The 21,091-nt window shown below is 43.2% G+C and overlaps 1 protein-coding gene across 8 annotated transcripts in view; it reads right to left on the bottom strand.

The window, feature by feature from the left end:
- LOC121284611 (collagen alpha-3(VI) chain-like) overlaps positions 1–21,091 on the bottom strand; it is a 244,605-nt gene that overhangs the window by 99,549 nt on the left and 123,965 nt on the right. For 7 of the 8 annotated variants that reach the window (XM_041200115.1, XM_041200113.1, XM_041200119.1 and 4 more), the window contains 3 exons: positions 18,115–18,699; positions 14,912–15,532; positions 5,376–5,993 (listed from right to left, as the gene is read on the bottom strand). In XM_041200115.1, the coding sequence (XP_041056049.1) occupies positions 5,376–5,993; positions 14,912–15,532; positions 18,115–18,699 (1,824 nt within the window). The remainder of the gene's footprint in view (positions 1–5,375; positions 5,994–14,911; positions 15,533–18,114; positions 18,700–21,091) is intronic. The other variant, XM_041200118.1, reaches the window with a different exon arrangement.

The following is a 21,091-nucleotide window of genomic DNA, read 5'->3' as shown; positions in this document are numbered from 1 at the left end:
GGCACCAAGAAGGCAGGATCTCCTTCCCTGGTGCCAGTGGCAATGGCAAGTGGCAGCCATTTTGAGGCCTGCCACTGCCGAAAAGAGCAGGACCTCCTTAGAGGGCAGAGCATAAAGCCATGAAATAGAAGGCCACCAGGAAAAGTGAGCTACTATGAACAGTCCAGTGCAGGATACTTGAGGGTTGATGATTTTAAGCATTAAAAGAATTCTGTCACCCTGCAGCATACCTGACCACTGTGCATTAATGGTTCTGGTTCGCCAAAATCACCATTAAAAATCGCAGTGCCAAATTCCTCATCCATTATCAAGCTCCTAAAGCAGCTTAATTGTCTGTTAATTGTCAGCAAGCAGGTTCCTCATTTCCATCTCCACCGCCAGACCTTCAAAATGTGTCGGGAGGCGTTGGGATCCTGAGGTGAGCTCTGGGACCACAATCTTTAAATCGCACTCACATTGGGTCCCGATCTCAGCAGCATTTGAAAATCAGGCCCAAAAGCTCCTTCTCTGAATATGCAAAGCATTCACCATAAAATAAATGAATTAGTGGCTCAAATACAGACAAATGGTTTTGACCTAATCACCATTGGAAACATGGGTGGAGTTTAATGTCCTCCCCCATGGCAAGAGGGCATTTAATTGAGCAGAGGGTGATGAGTGGAGACCCTGTTGCCTTCCTGCCTCTGCCCCGATTAAGTGCACAGTGGGAACTCATGGCTTTCCCACCCCGCCCCTCCAATTGAGGCCCTTAGGTGGGCAATTAATTCACACTTACGGGCCTCATCTTGTTGCTGCAGTGACAGGCAGGGACTAGCCCTGCAGGGATACCAAAAAGCAAACCCTGTTGAGGTTGCTATTGGGCTACAGGGGTGGATGCAGGGGGTGGGTATCCCTCATTCAAAGGCCCTCAGCGCTTGCTCAATGAACCCGGTATCAAGGAGGGGTGGGCCCACTGAGAGCTACATTTGCTCCGACCCCTTTCCAGCCCCTCCCCTGGTGGTCCCCACTGTGTGAACCCTCTCCCATCATCATTCACCTAATAGCCTAGTTCCCTCAGCTATCCTGGCCCTCGTATGTGTGTAGTTCTGGCAATAGCCACCTCCCCTCTGGTGAAGCTGCTGAGCAATGCACAGCTGTTGGTCTCTGGCAGCTCTCAATGAGTCTCCAGGGTTCTTGATCCCAGAGAAGGGCTGCCACTGCCCAGGTAAATTCCGGACTGGCACTTAATGAAATGGACCTTCGCGAAAGGGGGCAATGTATGATTCTTGCTGGGTCTCCAGTCAGTGGGCAATTCCAACCCATGGGGGAGAATTTTCTCCCCATCGGTGGGGTTATGCAAGGACGGGCATGGGTGGGTGCGCAGCCTATCAGTGCCCCCAATCGGCTGGACGTCGCCATTTTATGTGGCCAATTAATGCCCACCCAGTGTGAAGGGAGCACCTTCCAGCTGTGGGCTCCCTGTGTAGGCATGATGTTGGGGGGGGTGGTGGAGTTGCCTGAGTGGGTAGTGCACTCTTTTGCGCAAATTAGTTTTAAGTTTAAACAGTTTAATAAAGCGTTGAAAAATTTTTTATGACATGTCCCCTCATGTGAAACTCACATGAGCTGGGACATGTGCGTTAATTTTAATAAAAATTTGTCTGAAAATTTTAAATCATTCATTAAACTTCATCCTGCCCGTGGATGAGGTTCCATGAAAAATGCAAAGGCCGCCTGGGCTCTTCACCTGCCCACCAACCTTAAGATTGGACAGCTCAGCTGATTTCCTTAATTGCTTTTTAACAGGCCTTAATAGGCCTTTGACAGCTCGGCTGCGTGGCGGCCGAACTGAAAATCTAAATGACGTGTGTTGACGTCGGGATGCACGCCCGACGTCATTTTATGCCTCAGCGAGCGGGGGCTGGGCCTTTTAAAATTGTATCATTTAGACCATATTGTCGCACCATATTCTTCCTACTCATGCTTTTCTGCACTTAATTTTATTTTACATGTGTCTGGCCATTCCACAAAGCCCACCCATGTCCTCTTCCTTGCTGTGCATTATAATTCCAAGTTTTGGGTCATCTGCAAAATTTGAAATTGTAACCTGTACCCATAAGTCCAAATTATTAACTTATATACACACAAAAAAATATTGCTAACACTGAAACTTGGGGAACTCCACTTTATACCTTTCTCAGGCCTGAGAATCAACCATTCACCACAACTCTGTTTTCTATCCCTTAGCCAATATTGTATCCATGCTTCTAATACCCCCTTTATCCCAAGGACTTCAAGTTTGCTCACAAGCTTAATATGTGGTACTTTATCAAATGCTTTTTGAAAGCCCACATACACAACAACCCTCTAAAAACTCAATCAAGTTAGTCAAGCACTAATTACCCTTAGCAAATCTCCACTGGTTCTCCGTTGCTTGTCCATGTTTGTTGAGGTGGCTGTTAATTTTCTCCTGATTATTGTTCCTAAAAGTTACCCCACTACTAATGTTAAACTGGCTTACCTACAAATGCCAGATTTATCCATCCCCTCTTTTTGAACAAACATGTAACATTTGGATACCTCCAGTCCATTGGTAATAGCCCTATATTTGAGGAGGATTTGAGGTCAGCACCTCTGCAATTTCTACCCTTACTTTCCTTAGGATTCATCCTATCTGGCCAGATGACTTACCAACTTTAAATACTGCCAGTACTCCTAGCAACCTCCTCCTCACATATTTTTATTTCATCCACTATCCTAATAACCCCCTCACTTACCATAGCTTTTGCAAAGTCCTCTTTCTTGGTAAACACAGATGCAAAGTACTCATCTATTATCTCAGCCATGCTTTCAGCCTCCACCAATTGATTACAATTTTAGGGCACATTTGATCCCTGCTCCTCTCACAACCCTTTTATTTTTATTATGACTATAGAAACCCTTGGTATTTCCTTTTGTGGCGGTTGCTAGTTTATTCTTGTGCTGTTTCTTTCTCCTCTTTATTGTCTTTTTCACTTGTTTTCCATATTTCCACTTTGGGTTATCAAGCTGTCATCTGCCATACAGCTGTTTTCTGCTATCCAAGGAGCTCTTGCTCTCATTTTCCCCCTTTTGGGAATGTACTTAGATTTTACCTGAACCATCTCCTCTTTCATTGCTCCAATACATTTCTGCATTCCAGTCTTTGACTCCAATTTACTGAGGCCAGACTTTTAAGTTTGCTGAAATAAGGCCTCCTCCATTCTAGATTGCTCCTTTTCCTTTTCCAGAATTAATCTAAATTTTACAATATGATGATCACTATTCTTGAGACACTCCATGACTCTGACATTCACCACTTTACCCTCTTCATTCCCAGGGCGAAATCCAGCTTTGCCTCCTTTTTCATTGGGCAAGAAACATGTAGATCAAGAAAATTCCCCTGAACACAATCGATTCCACAACTGTCTTTGTGCTATCTGCCTTTCCAAGGTTAAATTAGAGATAAACCAATACTTTCTGTACCTTCACGTTGTCAACCAAGTAATCACCCAGTTTGGTTCCCACCACAACCTTGCACCTGAGGTATGTCCTATCTCAGCTGTTCTCTGACGAAACACAAAAGCTACACAGTATTGAGGATCTGAGGTGATTTCAAACATTACATCCAGTCCATTATCGAACTTTTGCCTTTCAAATTACTGGCCATCTCTGATTCTATCTCACTTCCATTGCTGCCACAATCCATGAACATATCCCAGTTTGATATTTTTCAACATGCTGCTTGCTGGCCTCCCACACCCCACCTTGAGTAGCCTCTTTCTGTGCAGTAATTCCTACGATTCAGTAGTTGAATTGCGGGTCTGATACCACTCCCAACATCAAACCCCAGCTCTGTTGCTGCAATTTCTCCTGCTTTCTACCCTATCACAGACCTTCCCTGTTGTTCTCTCCTCTCTTCTGTTGTTCTGACTATAATGGCCAGAATCTTCTGCTCTGCGTGTGGAGGGGGGGCCCCACTTGCCAACACATAAACTGACCCGCAGAGACATTGGGCGTGTGTCCCGATGTCACTAGGTGTCATTCTGATCTTCCGTTTGGCAGGCGCACACCGGAGTCGGCTGTGCACCCGCCAAAAGCCTGTTAAGGCCGTTAATAACCCAATTAAAGTAGTTGTCAGGGTTGTCCGTCCAGCCTTAAGGTTGGCAGGCAGGCGAAGAGCCCAGACGGCCTTCACATTTATCATGAAACCTCATCCATGGGCGGGATGAAGTTTCATGAAGCGCTTATAACTTAAATAAAACTTTTTATTGAAATTCATAAACATGTCCCAAGTCATGTGACACTGTCACATGAGGGCATATGTCTGAATAATTTTTTTATTCTTTTGTTCCATTATTTATGATGAAATTCATCTCCCTGCGGCAGCTCCGTGCCTCAGGGCGATTTCTGTGCGCGCGGAAGAGCGCAGGCCCCAACTTTCCCTTCTCCCCCTGCCCGCACAGGTACCGCTAAGCGCTTCTGGGTACGCGTCACGTTGGGCGGGCCTTAATTGGCCCGCCCACATAAAATGGCAGCACACAGCCAATCGCAGGTGGCAATCGGCTGCACGCCCACCTGCACCCGCTCCCACCCAGCCTGCCTGACGAGGAGAAAATTCTCCCCAAAGTTTCCCGTTCTGATGAAAGATCACAGATTTGAAATATTAGCTATGTACCTCCTTCCCCAGATGCTGTCTGACAACTATTTCCAGCATTTTCTTTGCTTATTTCTTCTTGTTTCTGTATGGGTAGTTCTGAAAAGGATGAGATAATTTCTCAATTTTTCAAAAATTCAATTGCTAGACTTCTTCTATCACAATGATATTCTCGAGTTTAACTCCCCACCCCCTTACCCTTCACCTCCTCACCCACTTCCCCATCCCACAGGCGCAGAAAGGTCCCAATGCCCTGCTCAGCTATTATGAACATATAAATCAACACCTTAAAATACTGAAAGCTTAAAGCATTTTGATTCTTCAACACTGACATGTTCTTTATGGTCTGAGGCTTTTCTTGGGACCTATGAGCTCTGAATGGCATATTGGTTGATAGGTCAGCAGTGCAGGGAATGAGCACTAATTTCAAGAGGTCAAAAGTATGATTCATTTGAAGAGCTGATGATGAAGTGCGAATGCTTTTTTCAAAAGGTGTGAAAACAATAGGAGGAGCAGCACTAAAATGTACCAATAGTAGAGCGAGCAAAGGTTTCATGCAACTTGGCCGTAGAAATCAATTGCACGCTATATCTGCATAAAAACATATAGGAGATGTTTTGAATTATTATGCATCAAATAATCTCATATGAAAATATTTTAAGCATATTAACATTATTACCAAGGCAGTAATCAGTGCACACAGGAAAATTAATTGAAATACCTTCCTTAGTGGTAACAACTGGCTCTTCAGTAGCTTGTTGTAAAGCAGGCAGCACTGATAACGGTGCCAACACCTGATTCTGTACATCTGAAAGAGAGCGGAATTCCTTTACATTGAAGACCAAACTGGGGTCACTTGAAATTTCGTTTAACTGGGCTGGGTCTGCTTTCCTGGCTCCCACAGAAAAGGTCATTACAGCAGCCCGCTTCAAGGCATCTGCTGACGATTTGATATCATCTCTGGACTTTCCACCAGTGAGCAGCATCAATATCTGAGGAACACCTTCCTCTTTCCTACTTCCTGCAGATTTGGTAAAGTGGTTTTGAAGGACATAGTTCAGTGCTGCCCCAGTGTTAATTGTTCTGCCACCTTTCACTTTGAGCCCTCTCACATGAGACAGGAGATCAGCTTTTGTTGAATAGCTGTTTAGGTAGGATTCCGTTTTTACATCATCGCTGTACTGTGCCATAGCTACTTGAACTCTGTCACTTCCAATGTCCAAAGTCTCAATTAATCTTGCGATGAATTCACGGATATGAATAAAATTAACATTTCCAACATAAACTGATCCATCGATAAGGAAGACAATGTCTCTCCTGTTCACTTCTTGTGGTACAACTGGAAAAAAATGAAAGAATTCTGGTCACTGAGATCATATGAAATCCCTACATATTGTATAACAGCAACAAAATGTCTGCTCTCACTGGTGGACTGCACTTGGGAGTTTGTAATAAATATTCTTTCAACCTACAACACATGAATTCTGTTTTCTAAAGTGAGAGATTTGATTATTACCAAATGTCATGACTATACAGGAAGTTGACTGCATATTTAGAATTTCATAAAATCACATTCCCCAAACCCTTTCTCACTTCTCACTTTAGATTCACAAACATGATTCCGGGGACAAAGAACTGTGGCTATGAGAATCGATTAGAGAGATTGGGGCTGTTTTCCTTGGAGAGAGGAGACTTGATAGAGGCATTCAAGATGCTGAGGGTTATGGAGAGGGTAAGTAGTGAGAAATTGCTCCCACTCAAGAGAACATCAAGAACTAGAGAGCACAGTTTCAAAATAATTGGCAAAGGGAGTGAAGTGATGTGTGGAAAATTGTTTTCACCCACAAGGGGTTGGAGTCTGGAATGAACTTCCTGAGAAGATAGTGGAGGCAGGTTTGATTGGGGTTTTCCTCCCCCAGTATCATCATCCTGGGGGTTACCATCAGAAACTGAACTGGACCAGCCATATAAATACTGTGGCTACAGGAGCAGGTCAGAGGCTGGGAATTCTGCAGAGAGTAACTCACCTCCAGACATTCCTAAGCCTGTCCACAATCCACAGGGCATGAGTTGGGAGTGTGATAGAATGCTGTCCACTTGCCTGGATGAGTGCAGATCCAACAAAACTCAAGACACTTGACACCATCCAGGACAAAACAGCCCGCTTGATTGAAACCCCATCCACCACCGTCAACAACCACTTACTCCACCACAGATCACTGGCTGCAGTATGTACCGTCTACAAGATGCACTGCAGCAACTCACCAAGGCTCCTTTGACAGCATCTTTCAAACCTGCAACCTCTACCACTTAGAAGGACTAGGGCAGCAGATGCATGGGAACACACCACCTGCAAGTTCCCCTTCATGCCATATACCATCTGACATAGAAATATATCGCTGTTCCTTCACTGTCACTGGGTTAAAATCTGGAATTCCCTCCCTAACAGCAGTGTGGGTGTACTGATACCACATGGACTGCAGCACTTCAACAAGGTGGCATATCATCACCTTCTCCAGGGCAATTAGAGATGGGCAATAAATGCTGGCCTACCCAGCGATGCCCACATCCCATGAAAGAATAAAAAAATTAGAATAAGGCTATGGGCCAAGTGCTGGTAAATGGGATTAGGTAAATAGGTCATATGTTTCTCACCTGTTGGTGCAGACTCGATGGGCTGAAGGGCCTCTTCTGCACTGTGTGATTCTGTGATTCTGTGAACAGGTGACAAAATGGCTAGTCAAGGAGGTGGGTTTTAAGGAACTTCTTAAAGGAGGGAATTCGTAGCTTCAGTCGTATACAACTGAAGGCATGGCCACTAATGGAGAGGTGAAGGAAATTGGTATGTTCAAGAGGCTGGAATTAGAGTAAGGCAGACATGTGGAGTTATAGGGATGGAGGAGATTACAGAGAAGTGGAAGGGCTGAGGTCTTGGAGGGATTTGAAATCAAGTATGAGAATTTTAATTTTGATGCTTTATTGGTTCAGGAACCAAAATAGGTCAGTTAGCTTAAGAGTGATGAGTGATTGGGAAGTGGAGATATCAGGATGCAAGCGACAGAGTTTTAGATGAATTGAAGTTCATGAAGGATGAAAGATGGGGGTTCGGCCAAGAGAGCATTTAAATAGTCGAATTTGGAGGTTTCAAAAGTATGGCACCTTTTTTGATACTGAGTCCCACTCCCCCTGTCCTGAACAAACTTTGTTGGCTCCCCAACCTTTAAAACATCTCTTAAAATTTGTTCTTATTTACTAATGTTTAAGATATTCTAAAAATTGGATAGTAAATGACAAGGAGGCTGATAGGACAAATGGAACCAAACAGAATTTAAGACAAGTTATTGACAGGAATTTATTAGGTCAGAGGAAGAGAGAGTAGATGACTCAAATTGGCAGAATGTGACTAGTGATGTCCCCCAGGGATTGGTACTGGGGCTTCAACTTTTCACTATATTTACATATTACATGAATAAAAGAATAGAGAGCTTTACATTCAAGTTTTCTGATGACACCAAGTTAGATGATTAGTAATTAGTTTAGAGGGAAGCTAATAATTTAAAAGTGACATTGATGATTAGGTGAGTGGGCAAAACTCTGGCAGTTAGAATTCAATGTGAGGGCATCCACAAAATGATTTAAGGGTCTCTCTCTGTCTCTATAATGTGAATGATTAAAAAATAATGAAAAGGTTAATGGAATGTTAGCTTTTACTTCAAGGAGACTGTAATACAGTGGGGTGGAAGTATAGCTGCAGAAAGCTCTGGTTAGACCACATCTGAAGTATTGCCTTCCATTCATAGAAGATATATTGACTATGGATAAGCTGCAGTTCAGAGTCATCAGAATCATATCAGGGCTAAAAGGATTATTGTGAAGGAAGACTGCAAGGACTCAAATTGTATTCCCTTGAGTATAGAAGATTAAGGGGTGATTTAATTTGAGGCTTTAAAATGATTAAAGGACTTGTAGGGGAGATAGAGAGATACTATTTCCTCTGGTGTGGGAATCCGGAAGGGGAGATAATTTTAGATTAAAATTAAGAGTTAGGCTAATCAGAAGTGATGTCAAAAGCATTTCTTCTCACAAAGTATAAAGGAAACCTCAAGCCTTCTCCATCAAAAAGCTGTTGAGACTGTGGTCCACTGAAAATTTTAAAACTGAGATTGATATCTTGTTAAGCAAGGATATCAAGGGATATGGATCAAAGGTGGGAAAATTTAGATGAGGTGCAGATTGCAGATTGAGGTGCAGGTCGGAGCAGGCTCAAGGAACTGAATGGCCCACTCATTTTTCTAATGTCCATGCATTTTCCTCATAGCTTTATCTTCTCTATCTTTACAATGTCCTGCAGCTTTATGTTCTGGCACATACCTTCTGTTCTTCCAACTCTGCCCTCCTTTACATACTCCCCTCCTTCCAGTCTACCATCAGTGTCACAGCCATTAGCTGTCTTATCCCTGTATACTAATTCTTTCCATCTTTGTTTTCCACAGCTTTCAGCTATTTCTTCAGAATCTTTGACCTTTTTTGGCCAGTCCCCTAACTCTTCTCCCACCTTTGCTGTGTGCCTAGTTATTTCACACCTTGGAAGTGTTTAATAATATTTTATTACTGTAATTAACAATATTATTATTGTTAATATGAGGTTAATATTAACTGCATGACCTGAGTGGGCCTCAGGTTATAATAGCTAACCAGAGCTGAATAATGTGCTATATTTTCTGTTTGGGGTTTTATGTATATAGAGAAGGATAATTGCTGTTTTTTTAAACAAATTTAGTTGATTTGTTTTCCTTTCATTTTCATCTCTTTAAAGTTTGCTTTTAATGTAGAAATCTTGATAACTTTTTTTTTGTCATGAAACAAGGGCAATGAAACCTTCATTGGTTTACAGCTTGTGCTTTTTTTTGGGTCTACTATTCTGACCTAATTACCCAGCAAATTAAACCTTCCTGAATATATTAATGCTGCAGGTTAAAGAGATGTGAGAGAAATATCAACACCAACAACAACTTGCATTTGCGTAGTAAAATATCCTAAGATGTTTCACAGGAAGTTTACGAAACAAGATTTGTCCCAAACCCAGTTTGACATACTTGGACAGGTGACTCCAAAAGCTTGATCAAAGAGGCAGATTTTAACAAGCTTCTTAAAGGAGAGGAGAGAAGTAGAAGGAGAGAGGTTTGGGGAGGGAATTCCAGAGTTCAGGGCCTAGACAGCTGAAGACATAGGCCCAGATTTTCGTCCCAGGGTCATGTGAGCAGAGTTGGTGGATTTACCAACTTGACAAACTCGACCTTTGAAAATGCCCACGACAGGTTGGATTTTTGGGTCAGGCCAGGAGATGGGGGGTGCAGGCTGAAATAGGAGTCTGGCAGGGTGACCCCAGAAAGAGTGTGCCGGGGGTGGAGGCAGGCTGGGTGGAAGGCCTGCCTCAGTGCTCCGACAATGTTGAAATAAATTTTTAAAAAGCACAATAAAAAAAATCTCACGAGCCCTCACACCTCACATCCCCCCACCCCCACACACTCTTTATGCCCAATCCATGCCAACCTATACCAACCCATGCTCACCATCTTCCCCATATCCCCGACGCAAACCCATGTCCCCATGCCAACCCATACTCCTCTATCCACCCTCCATGTCTCCTCATACCCCCTATGCCAACCCATGCCCCACTACCCACTCCCCATGCCTCCTCATATCCCCTATGTCAACTCATGCTCCTCTACCCACTCCCATGGCCCCTCAAACTCCCAATGCCAACCCATGCCCCTTTACCCACCCCAATGGCTCCTCACTCCCCCATGCCAACCTAGTGCCAAATCATGCCCCCCACCTTTGCCCTTACCCTCCATGCCAAGTCATCTAGTATCCTCTGACACTTCCTTGATAACTTTGACATTTTTTCAACAGTTCTTTGACGCTGGATAGTTCCAATGTATTTGTGCATAAAAAGTGCACATTCATATTCACTTTTAACATCCCCAAATAGTGCCTTACCTCACTAAAAGGGGTCCCAGGACCATTTTCAAAGGGGTACCTGTCCAAAGGAGTACCCTGGTTATCCAAACTAACCTGCCAAGTTGAAATCTCTTCTTAATCGGTCTAATCTTCACTCTCCGGGCTTCACATTGCTTGCCTATCAAAATCCCACTTCAGCGGAGGCAGCTGGTGATTGAAATAGCCAGCTGCCTCTGCAAATCACCTATGTGCAAACCCTGGCCTGATGCCTCCTCCACCCTCGCGAAAATGGGTAATGTCGAGTTTGGGATGAGACTTAGAAATTTCAGCCATTTCCAGGATTTTTTGCCACAATTGAGTGCCTCTCTGTTAATAGTGGTGCAATGAAAATTAGGAATGTGCAAGGGCACATTCATTCAGGAATTGGAGCAGCACAGAGATCTTGAAAGCTTGTGGAGCTAGAGGAGGTTACAAGATAGGAAGGGGTAAGGCTGTGGAGGGACTTGGACACATGGATGAGCATCTTAAAATTGATGTTGAATGTCCAGATGTCTAGTTCTGTTGAAGGGTCATGAGGACTCGAAACGTCAACTCTTTTCTTCTCCGCCGATGCTGCCAGACCTGCTGAGTTTTTCCAGGTAATTCTGTTTTTGTTTTGGATTTCCAGCATCCGCAGTTTTTTGTTTTTAAAATTGATGTTGCTGGTTCAGCTGTCAATGTTAGTCAACAAGTATATGGGTGATGGGTGAATGGGGACTTAGTATGAGCTAGGGTAAGGGCAGTAGAGCTTTGGATGAAAGGACTTGACAAATAATCTGTCTCTTAATTTACAAATTATATTGAATATTGTTGGGAAACAATAATGCCTAACAGAAGAAAAATATTGCGGATTAAATGGAACAGATTCTAGGCTGCTATCATGCTGATAGAAATGTGGTGTGGTAGACTGGAATTCCACTCACTACCAATCCCCATCCCAGATCATGAAAATGGGATCCTTTAAGTAATAGACAGGCAACACACCTGCCATGACACTATCAGGGCAACCACTCTTTAAATATATCATAATCTCGAAATAGTATACTCATGCTCAGAGATGGAAAGTCAGAGGCCGGGATTTTCCGTGCCTGCTGGCGTTGGGCGTGTTCAGTGGCCTGAGCGGACAATATGGCACAATCGGTTTTACGACAGCATGAAACCGGTTCACGATCATCCAATCAGCCCGCCGATGGTGGGCCATGTTCCCTGCCATCGGATGTTGGGAACCTCATTGTAATACATCAGCATATCATTATTAGGCCAGGCCGTCGGAATCACCCCTCCTGCTGGACCATCCGTCCATGTTGGTGGGAAAACATGCCAACATGTTTCACAAAAGCACATAACATCGTGCGCTTGGCAGGCTGCACTTCACTCGGGATTTCAAGGCTTGTTTGTCTACCTTGCTTCAGTCAGTACTCACAGTTATCAGGCTTCACAGACAGCACCACATCACTTTTAGTGTGGTTCACGGCAGGTCTCTACCTACCAGATCAGCCTTATGTGGGTGGCTTTTCAATATCCACAGGGCTGGGGCTTCCTTGGCGAAGGGGGAGAAGTGGCCTTAGGCAGGGGGAGAGGCTGCAGGACAAGGGCTGTACTGGGGAAGGAGGGTAACCCAGTGTGTGTGTGTGAGGGGCACATGTTGATCTGCGCAAGTGGCTTCAAGATGGCGATGCCTGAGGAGGCAGTCTCCAAAGGGGATGAGGCCAGATAGACATGTGAGGATATGTGTATGAGAATGGGTGATGATGTCCCTTGAGCTGGCAGTGAGTGAGATGCCAGTGAATGTGTGATGGGCTTGAGTTGTGAGTTTAGAGTGATGAGATGGTTATCAGATCCTGGCTGCACGGACGAGATCATTCATCCTCTATCTGCATTGGATGGCCAACCTCTCCTGTGCAGCATTGTCACTGATCACCACTGCCATCGCCTACCAAGCCGTAGTAGTAATGCTGCTGAACCCACTGCATCCAGACCGGAGGTGGAGGACATCATAGCAGGCCTCCATGGCGTCTCAAGGGTGCTCAAAGGCTGCAGTTTTTTTGCCTTTCAGGGCCGTGTCTTCTTTGCTGCAGCCCTGGGCTGGAAGCACTGAGCCCGGCTATACTTTAAATGTGGTGCCTGGCGTGAAGAAGCGGCCAGATGACGGCATGGCAGGCGAATCGGAGTCCAACTGCCATCGAAACAGCGTGTTTCCCAGGAATGAATAAATAACGTGGTGGGTTTGAGATGATACGATGTAAAAACCTGCCGCCAGCCACAGCTGGCAGTTGTTTTACCCGCCCGCTACCCCACTTAGTGCAAATTTGGGATGATTCCGCCCAGAAACTCCTTAGCCAAAAGGAACAAATGGGAAAGATTGTTTTTTTCACCTGTATGTCTGGCAGCTGTTAATAATGACTCTCAACCTTTCTAGGATCAATTGCTGTTTGCCTTTTGAACCTTAGGTCCTGAATAGGCCCATACTGGAACCTACAACCACTCTTAGACCCAGTGTCAGTCATTAGAGTTGAGAACAAAACTCCCAGGAAAGCCTGGAAACACTCTTTGAAATTTGATAAAGATGCTGCCACAACATGAGACACTAACAGATGAAGCAGCCACCTTTGAATGTAATTTGTTGAACAGCACTAGAGTTACGGAAATGCCCCAAATTAACCACGCCTTCCCTCCCCCCACCCACAAGTATCTGTATTGCTATCAAATTTTGTGAAAACTATCTCACAATTTGTGGTATCTCACAACTTGTGGTAAGTAATGATATGATAGGTTTTTTTTTTAATTCATTTATGGGGTGGGCACCACTGGCTAGGCCAGCATTTATTGCCCATCCCTAATTGCCCTTGAGAAGGTGCTGGTGAGCTGCCTTCTTGAACTGCTGCAGACCATGTGCTGTAGGTACATCCACAGTGCTATCAGGAAGAGAGTTGCAGGATTTTGACCCAGCGACAGTGAAGGAACGGTGATATGTTTCCAAGTCAGGATGATGAGTGGCTTGGAGGAGATCTTCCAGGTGGTGTCTGCTGCCCTTGTCATTCTAGATGGTAGTAGTTTGAAAGGTGCTGTCTAAGCAGGCTTGGTGAGTTCATGCATTGCCTCTTGTAGCTGGGTACACACTGCTACCACTCTGCGTCGGTGGTGGAGGGAATGAAGTTTTGTGAATGGGGTGCCAGTCAACCCGAACCCTGCTCTTGTAGCCACAGTATTTATATGGCTAGTCCAGTTCAGTTTCAATGGTCAATGGTGACCCCCAGGATGTTGATAGTGGGGTATTTCAATGATGGTAATGCCATTCAATGTCAAAGGGCGTTGGCTAAATTCTCTCTTGTTGGAGATGGTCATTACCTGTCACTTGTGTGGCATAAATGTTACTTGCCACTTGTCAGCCAAGCCTGGATATTGCTGCATTTGGACATGGACTGCTTCAGTATCTGAGGAGTTGTGAACATTGTGCAATCATCAGCGAACATCCTCACTTCTGACCTTATGATGGAGGGAAGATCACTTATGAAGCAGCTGAAGATGGTTGGGCCTAGGAACCCCTGCAGTGATGTCCTGGGACTGAGATGATTGACCTCCAACAACCACAACAGCTTCCTTTGTGCTAGATATGACTCCAGCCAGTGGAGAGTTTTTCCCCTGATTCCTATTGACTTCTGTTTTGCTAGGGCTGTTTGATGTCAAGGGCAGTCACTCTCATCTCACTTCTGGGAACACGTTGTGATGAAACTGTGAGTGAGTTATGAAGAATTAGCAGCAGGATTTACTTTTCCTATTGAATGGATGATACCAGCATATTCTTTTTAGTACATTTCTTTTCTAACCTGAATCATTGGCAACATTTGACTACTCCAAAAAATCAAGAAAATGTATTCTACAATATGGGTTGGTCATTCTGATGTTATGCAAAGATAACTGGCTTTTTTCTTACATAGAATTGCTTTGAGTCTATAGTATATAAACAGTACAGAAAAAAATTATGCACAGAGACTCCTCTGACCCCCCCTTCATCTAATCTTATCAACTTTTCCTACTGTTATTTTCTGTCCCATCTGTTTATCTAGCCTCTCATCAAATGCATCAATGCTATTCACCAACCTACTTCTTGTGATAGCTACTTCCACATTCATATCACTTTATGGGTAATCTCTCATTTACAGTGGTACTTCCCACATGATTGTGATTCATAAAACTATTTCCACAACCAGCAGTGCATTAATAATTGAACAAGATAGTAAACGATCCAGGTACCTTCAGCTTTAGTAACTGGTGGAACAATCGTTGTTGGCAAAGGTGTCATAACTGATGTTGAAAACAGTGCCAACACCTGATTCTGTACATCTGAAAGAGAGCGGAATTCCTTTACATTGAAGACCAAACTGGGGTCACTTGAAATTTCGTTTAACTGGGCTGGGTCTGCTTTCCTGGCTCCCACAGAATAGGTCATTACAGCAGCCCGCTTCAAGGCATCTGCTGATGATTTGATATCATCTCTGGACTTTCCACCAGTGAGCAGCATCAATAGTTGAGGAACACCTTCCTCTTTCCTACTTCCTGCAGATTTGGTAAAGTGGTTTTGAAGGACATAGTTCAGTGCTGCCCCAGTGTTAATTGTTCTGCCACCTTTCACTTTGAGCCCTCTCACATGAGACAGGAGATCAGCTTTTGTTGAATAGCTGTTTAGGTAGGATTCCGTTTTTACATCATCGCTGTACTGTGCCACAGCTACTTGAACTCTGTCACTTCCAATGTCCAAAGTCTCAATTAATCTTGCGATGAATTCACGGATATGAATAAAATTAACATTTCCAACATAAACTGATCCATCGATAAGGAAGACAATGTCTCTCCTGTTCACTTCTTGTGGTACAACTGGAAAAAAATGAAAGAATTGTGGTCACTGAGATCATATGAAATCCCTACATATTGTATAACAGCAACAAAATGTCTGCTCTCACTGGTGGACTGCACTGTGAGAATTTAATCCATTCTGCATCACATAGTCTGTTATGGATGCACTGTACATTTTTTAAGTTATTGTCCTCGAAGCCTACTTGTCATCAAACCAATTTTATGGAAGTCATTATGGCAATTTGTATATAAAGCTGCATCTATTAACACCACAACACTAGGGGGAGCACTTCCTGTACATCCTATTATTTCCCCACTCTTGCAAACAAACACATCGGCAAAGCACAAATTTATTACATTTCTTGCAATAAGGCAAGAGCACCTTACAAGCAACCAAATCCCTCTTCTGATTCAAAAGTTCACCTCCAGAGCTCTCACTCAGACGTTAGTCTGGTTGACCTTGGAGAGAACACAAACAATGTCAACTGCTACACGAGAGGCCATCAATGCTCAGTCACAATAGAGACACTGATAACAGAAACTGAACTGAGACCAGCCGTATAAACATTGTGGCTACAAGGGCAGGTCAGAGGTGAGAAATCCTGCATTGAGTAACTCACCTCCTGACTCCCCAAAATCTGTCCACCATCTACAAGGCACAAGCCAGGAGTGTGATGGAATACTCTTCATTTGCCTGGATGAGTGCAGCTCAAAAGGCTTTACACTATCCAGGACAAAGCAGCCCGCTTGATTGGCACCCCATATGCAAACATACACTCCCTCTACCACTGCTGCACATTGGCAGCAGTGTGTGCCATGTACAAGATGCACTGCTGGAACTCACCAAGCCCCCTTAGGCAGCACCTTCCAAACTCACAACCACTACCATCTAGAAGGACAAGGGCATCAGACACATATGGGAACACCACCACCACCTGGAAGTTCCCCTCCAAGCCACTCACTATCCTGACTTGGAAATATATCACTGTTCCTTCACTGTCACTGGGTCAAAATCCTGGAACCCCTTCCCTCAGAGCACTGTGGGTGTACCCACTAGATGGACTACAGCAGTTCAAGAAGGCAGCTCACCACCACCTTCTCAAGAGCAATTAAGCATGGGCAATAAATGCTGGCCTAGCCATCCCATGAGTGACTAAAAAGGAAACATTCTGATTTAATTGTCATTGTTCCCTTTGGTTTTGTTGGACGTATGTGGCTTCTTCTAGCATCTTTTAGTTTAACCATGCCATATGTTTCTTCATTGTATTAGTAGGCATATAGTAGTGTACTTATGGGTGTTATCAATCTCTTTCCAGTCTTGTGAAATTGATCTCCACATACTGCTTTCCCCCATTTGTCATGTCTTTTCAGAATAAGGTATCAGAGGCCTGCTGGGTCTCCCATTTCAGGGGCACAGACCTAACTGTTAAAGCAGTACAACTGCATGAGAATGGGATAAAAGCCACTTAAATACCTAGCATATCATAGACCAAATTTTTGTGGGTCTCCAATGCTTTAAATTTTTTGGATGGTGAGTTATTTATGTTTATAAGCTTAGCCAAAGACAGGAGAATTGCGCTGCACTGTCAAATGTATTCCTCTGCATCCACTAATTGCTGATGGAAACTGAATGATTTGTTTGACTCAGCACTTGAGCCAACACTTGATGAGTGTGTTCCAATACAGGAATTTGGTGCATCAGTGGTAAATTGAGAGTTAGAACATTTTATCCACATTAAAATTCCGCACGACAGCAAACTGGTTTAATGCAAGTCAACTCACATGTCCTGCTGGGTGTGTTTGAGTTATTTAAAAGCTTGTTAAACTCAAATAAGAAATGATTGTATAAATATGTATCATGCAGCTGTCTTCCAGCTCACATCAAGTTAGTGATGCTTATATTACGGTTCTGGAAAGGTAGGAGAGAGAAGTGTCAGATTTCAGCAGAAAGCAGAGGAGGAGACATTGTAAGGACTGACTCTATTCTTTCAGTACACACAGGAGGTCTTATTTTGCAGGAGGGAGAGCAATAGAAGGGGAAGATGGGGGACGATGACCCAGAGAGGAAGACAATCAAAGTGAGAGGAATTGGTTCCTCAATCACTGCTTCAACTTTAGATAGCATCTCTTGTTGAATGGTTTAATTGTGATTCTGGTAGTTCCTCAGCTTCAAATCAGAATCAGGATTAGACAATAATGGTTAGATATTAAGAGAAAGGTACTGGTTGATAATGTTGGAAAAAAAAAGATTAAAAAGCGGTCAAACCATGATCTGAAAGGCTACACCTCATCCCTATATTGTAAATGGCAGTGAATACACACTTTAATGCATTCATTCTCATCAGATACATAAAAAATATTCCATATCAGGATTGTAGTTAAGAACTTGCATAGTGTTTATTGTGTTAATGTGCTGACACTGGCAGTGGTTATGGAGTATGCCTTCAGAATTCAGTCACTGAAATAACTCGATAGTAAAATATACAGAATGTGCAACCTCAGTCTTGGTGAGGTCACTCTTACAACATTGAAAATGTTTTTTTATTTTCTCCCATTTGCACCTGAGTAAATTAGACTAATCATAGTTTGCCACACAATTTTACCTTCAGTAGGAGGAATTGGATCTTCAATCACAAACTCTGCTCTAACTTTAGATAGTAGGTCTTGTTGAATAGTTTGGAATTCCTGGAAATCTTTCAGCTTCAAAACAGAATCAGGATTAGAAACTATCTGATGTAGCTCCGATGTGTCTGCACTCTTGGCCCCGATAGCAATGGGCACTATACCAGCCCGTTTCACTGCATCCGCTGCCTGTCCAACATCATCTCTGGATTTCCCAGCAGTGATAAGCACCAGGATTTGTGAAGCTCCAGCGTCGCTCCTGCTCCCTGCCGATGGAGTGAAGACATTTCTTGTGACATAGTCCAGTGCAGCACCAGTGTTGAGGGGTCTTCCTGTTTTCAATCTCAGCTTTTTTATTGCATCCAAAACCTTATCTTTAGTTGAATGACTATTGAGACCAAATTCAAGTCTTGGGTTTGAACTGTATTGTACCACAGCAACTCGATCTTTGTCAGGTCCAATATCGAGCTCCTGGATTACTTTATTAAGAAACTCACGGACCTGAAGAAATGATCTCCCCATTCCAGAAGAGCCATCGATTAGGAAGACAATATCTCTTTTCATAGCTGAAGATATTTAAAATAAAATGAATATATATAAATTAAAATGGAGGTGTATACTGAGGAAATATTAAGTGAATATTTTAAAACAATCTGCACATCACCTTCATTAGAAAATAATGCTGCTCTATTGAGATCATGTAATGATATCTTAGAAACATCTGTTGCTTCATATTTGTGGAATGATATTCCTTTGTTTGCTATTTTATAACAGATATCAATCCACTCATGATATAAGGGTTCATGCCCATGTTAATACATTGAAGAGAGGTATATCCTATGAATGCATTAAAATTTCTTCTGCTAATATCCCCAGCAGTAATTTCCAGGCTTATCAGTTTCGAAGAGTAGAAGGGAGTTAGGTGAGCAAATATGTAGACAGATTTCTGAATTCAAAAACAATAAGGCAGTAATCATTGGCGACTTCAACTACTCTAATGTCAATTGGGATACTAAGAGTGTGAACAGCATTCAAGAGAACGTTTTTTTAGCCAGCACGGAACAAACCCAACAAGAGGGAGTGCAGGTCTAGATTTAGTCTTAGGAAATGAAGCTGGGCATATGGATGAAGTAGCAGTGGGGACCATTTTGGAGATAGTGACCATAATATTGTTAGATGTAGCATCATTATGAAAAAGGATAAATAACAGGATTAAAAGTTCTAAATTGGGGGAAGCCAAATTTTACAAAGCTCAGAGGTGAGCTGGCGAGAGTGGACTGGATACAGCTCTTAGAATGAAAAACTGTGTCAAATCAGTGGGAGGCATTCAAAGGTGAGGCTCTATGGGTATATTGTAGAAATGTCCCCAAAAAGAAAAAGGGTGGTAATGCCAAATCTAGAGCCCCCTGGTTATACAGAAGCATACAGGCCAAGATAAAGCAGAAAAAGAAAGGTTATGACAGTCACAAAAGTCTTAATACTGCAGAAAGCCTAGAGGAATATAAAAAGAACAGGGGTGAAGTAAAAATGGAAATTAGGAAAGTAGGGAGAGGTTACGATAAAATATTGGCAGGTAAAATCAAAGGAAATCCTAAGGTGTTTTACCAGTATGTTGAGCAAGAGAATAACTAAGGAAAAGGTAGGGCCTATCAGAGATGTATATAGTAACTTGTGGGTTGATGCAGAAGATGTGAGCAAGATTCTCAATGAGTATTCCCTCTCTGTCTTCACCAAGGAGAGGGATGGTTCAGACATTCTAGTTAAAGAGGAGTGTGAAATATTAGATACAATAAGCATAGTGTGAGAGGAAGTATTGGAAGGACTAGCATCCTTGAAGGTGGATAAATCACTAGGGCCGGATGGATTGAATCCCAGGCTATTGAAGGAAGCTAGGGAGGAAATAGTGGATGTTCTGAGGATCATTTTCCAATCCTCACTAGATACAGGTGAGGTCCCAGAGGATTGGAGGTCTGCGAACGTTGTACCATCAGTTAAAAAGGGTGAGAGGGATAGGCCAGAAAATTATAGGCCAGTCAGTCTGACTGGTAGGAAAATTATTGGAAACAATTCTGAGACACAGGATAAACTGTCACTTAGAAAGGCATGGGATGATCAAGGATAGTCAGCATGGTTTTGTTAGGGGAAGATTGTATCTTAGTAACTTAATAGAATTTTTTGAGGAAGTAACAAGGAGGATTGATGAGGATGGTGCACTAGACGTTGTCTACATCAATTCCAGTAAAGCATTTGACAAAGTCCCACTGGTCAGGAAAGTGAGATCTTGTGGGATACAGGGGAAGGTGGCAGGTTGGATCCAGGGTTGGCTTAATGACAGGAATCAAAGGCTACTGGTCAATTTATGTTTGTGCGAATGGAAAACGGTTTCCAGTGGTGTTCCACAGAGTTCAGTGTTGAGGCCCTTGCTGTTTGTTGTATATATTAATGATTCAGACTTAAATGTGGGAGGCATGTTTGGGAAATTTGCAGATGACACAAAAATTGGCTGTGTAGTTGACAGTGTGGAGGATAGATGTCAACTCCAGAATGATATCAATGGCTTGGTTGAGTGGGCAGAGAAGTGACAAGTGGAATTACATCCAGAAAAGTGTGAGGTAATGCATTTGGGGAGGGCAAACAAAGCAAGGGAATACTCAATAAATGGGAAGTTACTGAGCGAGGTTGAGGAAGTGAGTGACCTTGGAATGTATGTTCACAGGTTTTTGAAGGTGGCAGGACAGGTGGACAAGGTGGTCAAGAAAGTATATGGAATGCTTTCCTTTATTGGGCAAGGTATTGAATACAAAAGCCGGGTTGTAATAATTGAACTGTATAAAATTCTGGTTAGGTCACAGCTAGAACTTTGTGTACAATTCTGGTCACCACATTACAGGAAGGACATCATTGCTCTGGAGAGAGCACAGAGGAGATTTACAAGAATGTTGCCAGGACTTGAAAATT

The sequence above is a fragment of the Carcharodon carcharias genome, chromosome 12, assembly GCF_017639515.1.
Source record: "Carcharodon carcharias isolate sCarCar2 chromosome 12, sCarCar2.pri, whole genome shotgun sequence".
In the NCBI taxonomy this organism is placed as follows: Eukaryota; Metazoa; Chordata; class Chondrichthyes; order Lamniformes; family Lamnidae; genus Carcharodon; species Carcharodon carcharias.
Note: the sequence above shows the minus strand (reverse complement) of the source record. Positions and strands in the feature narration are given on the sequence as shown.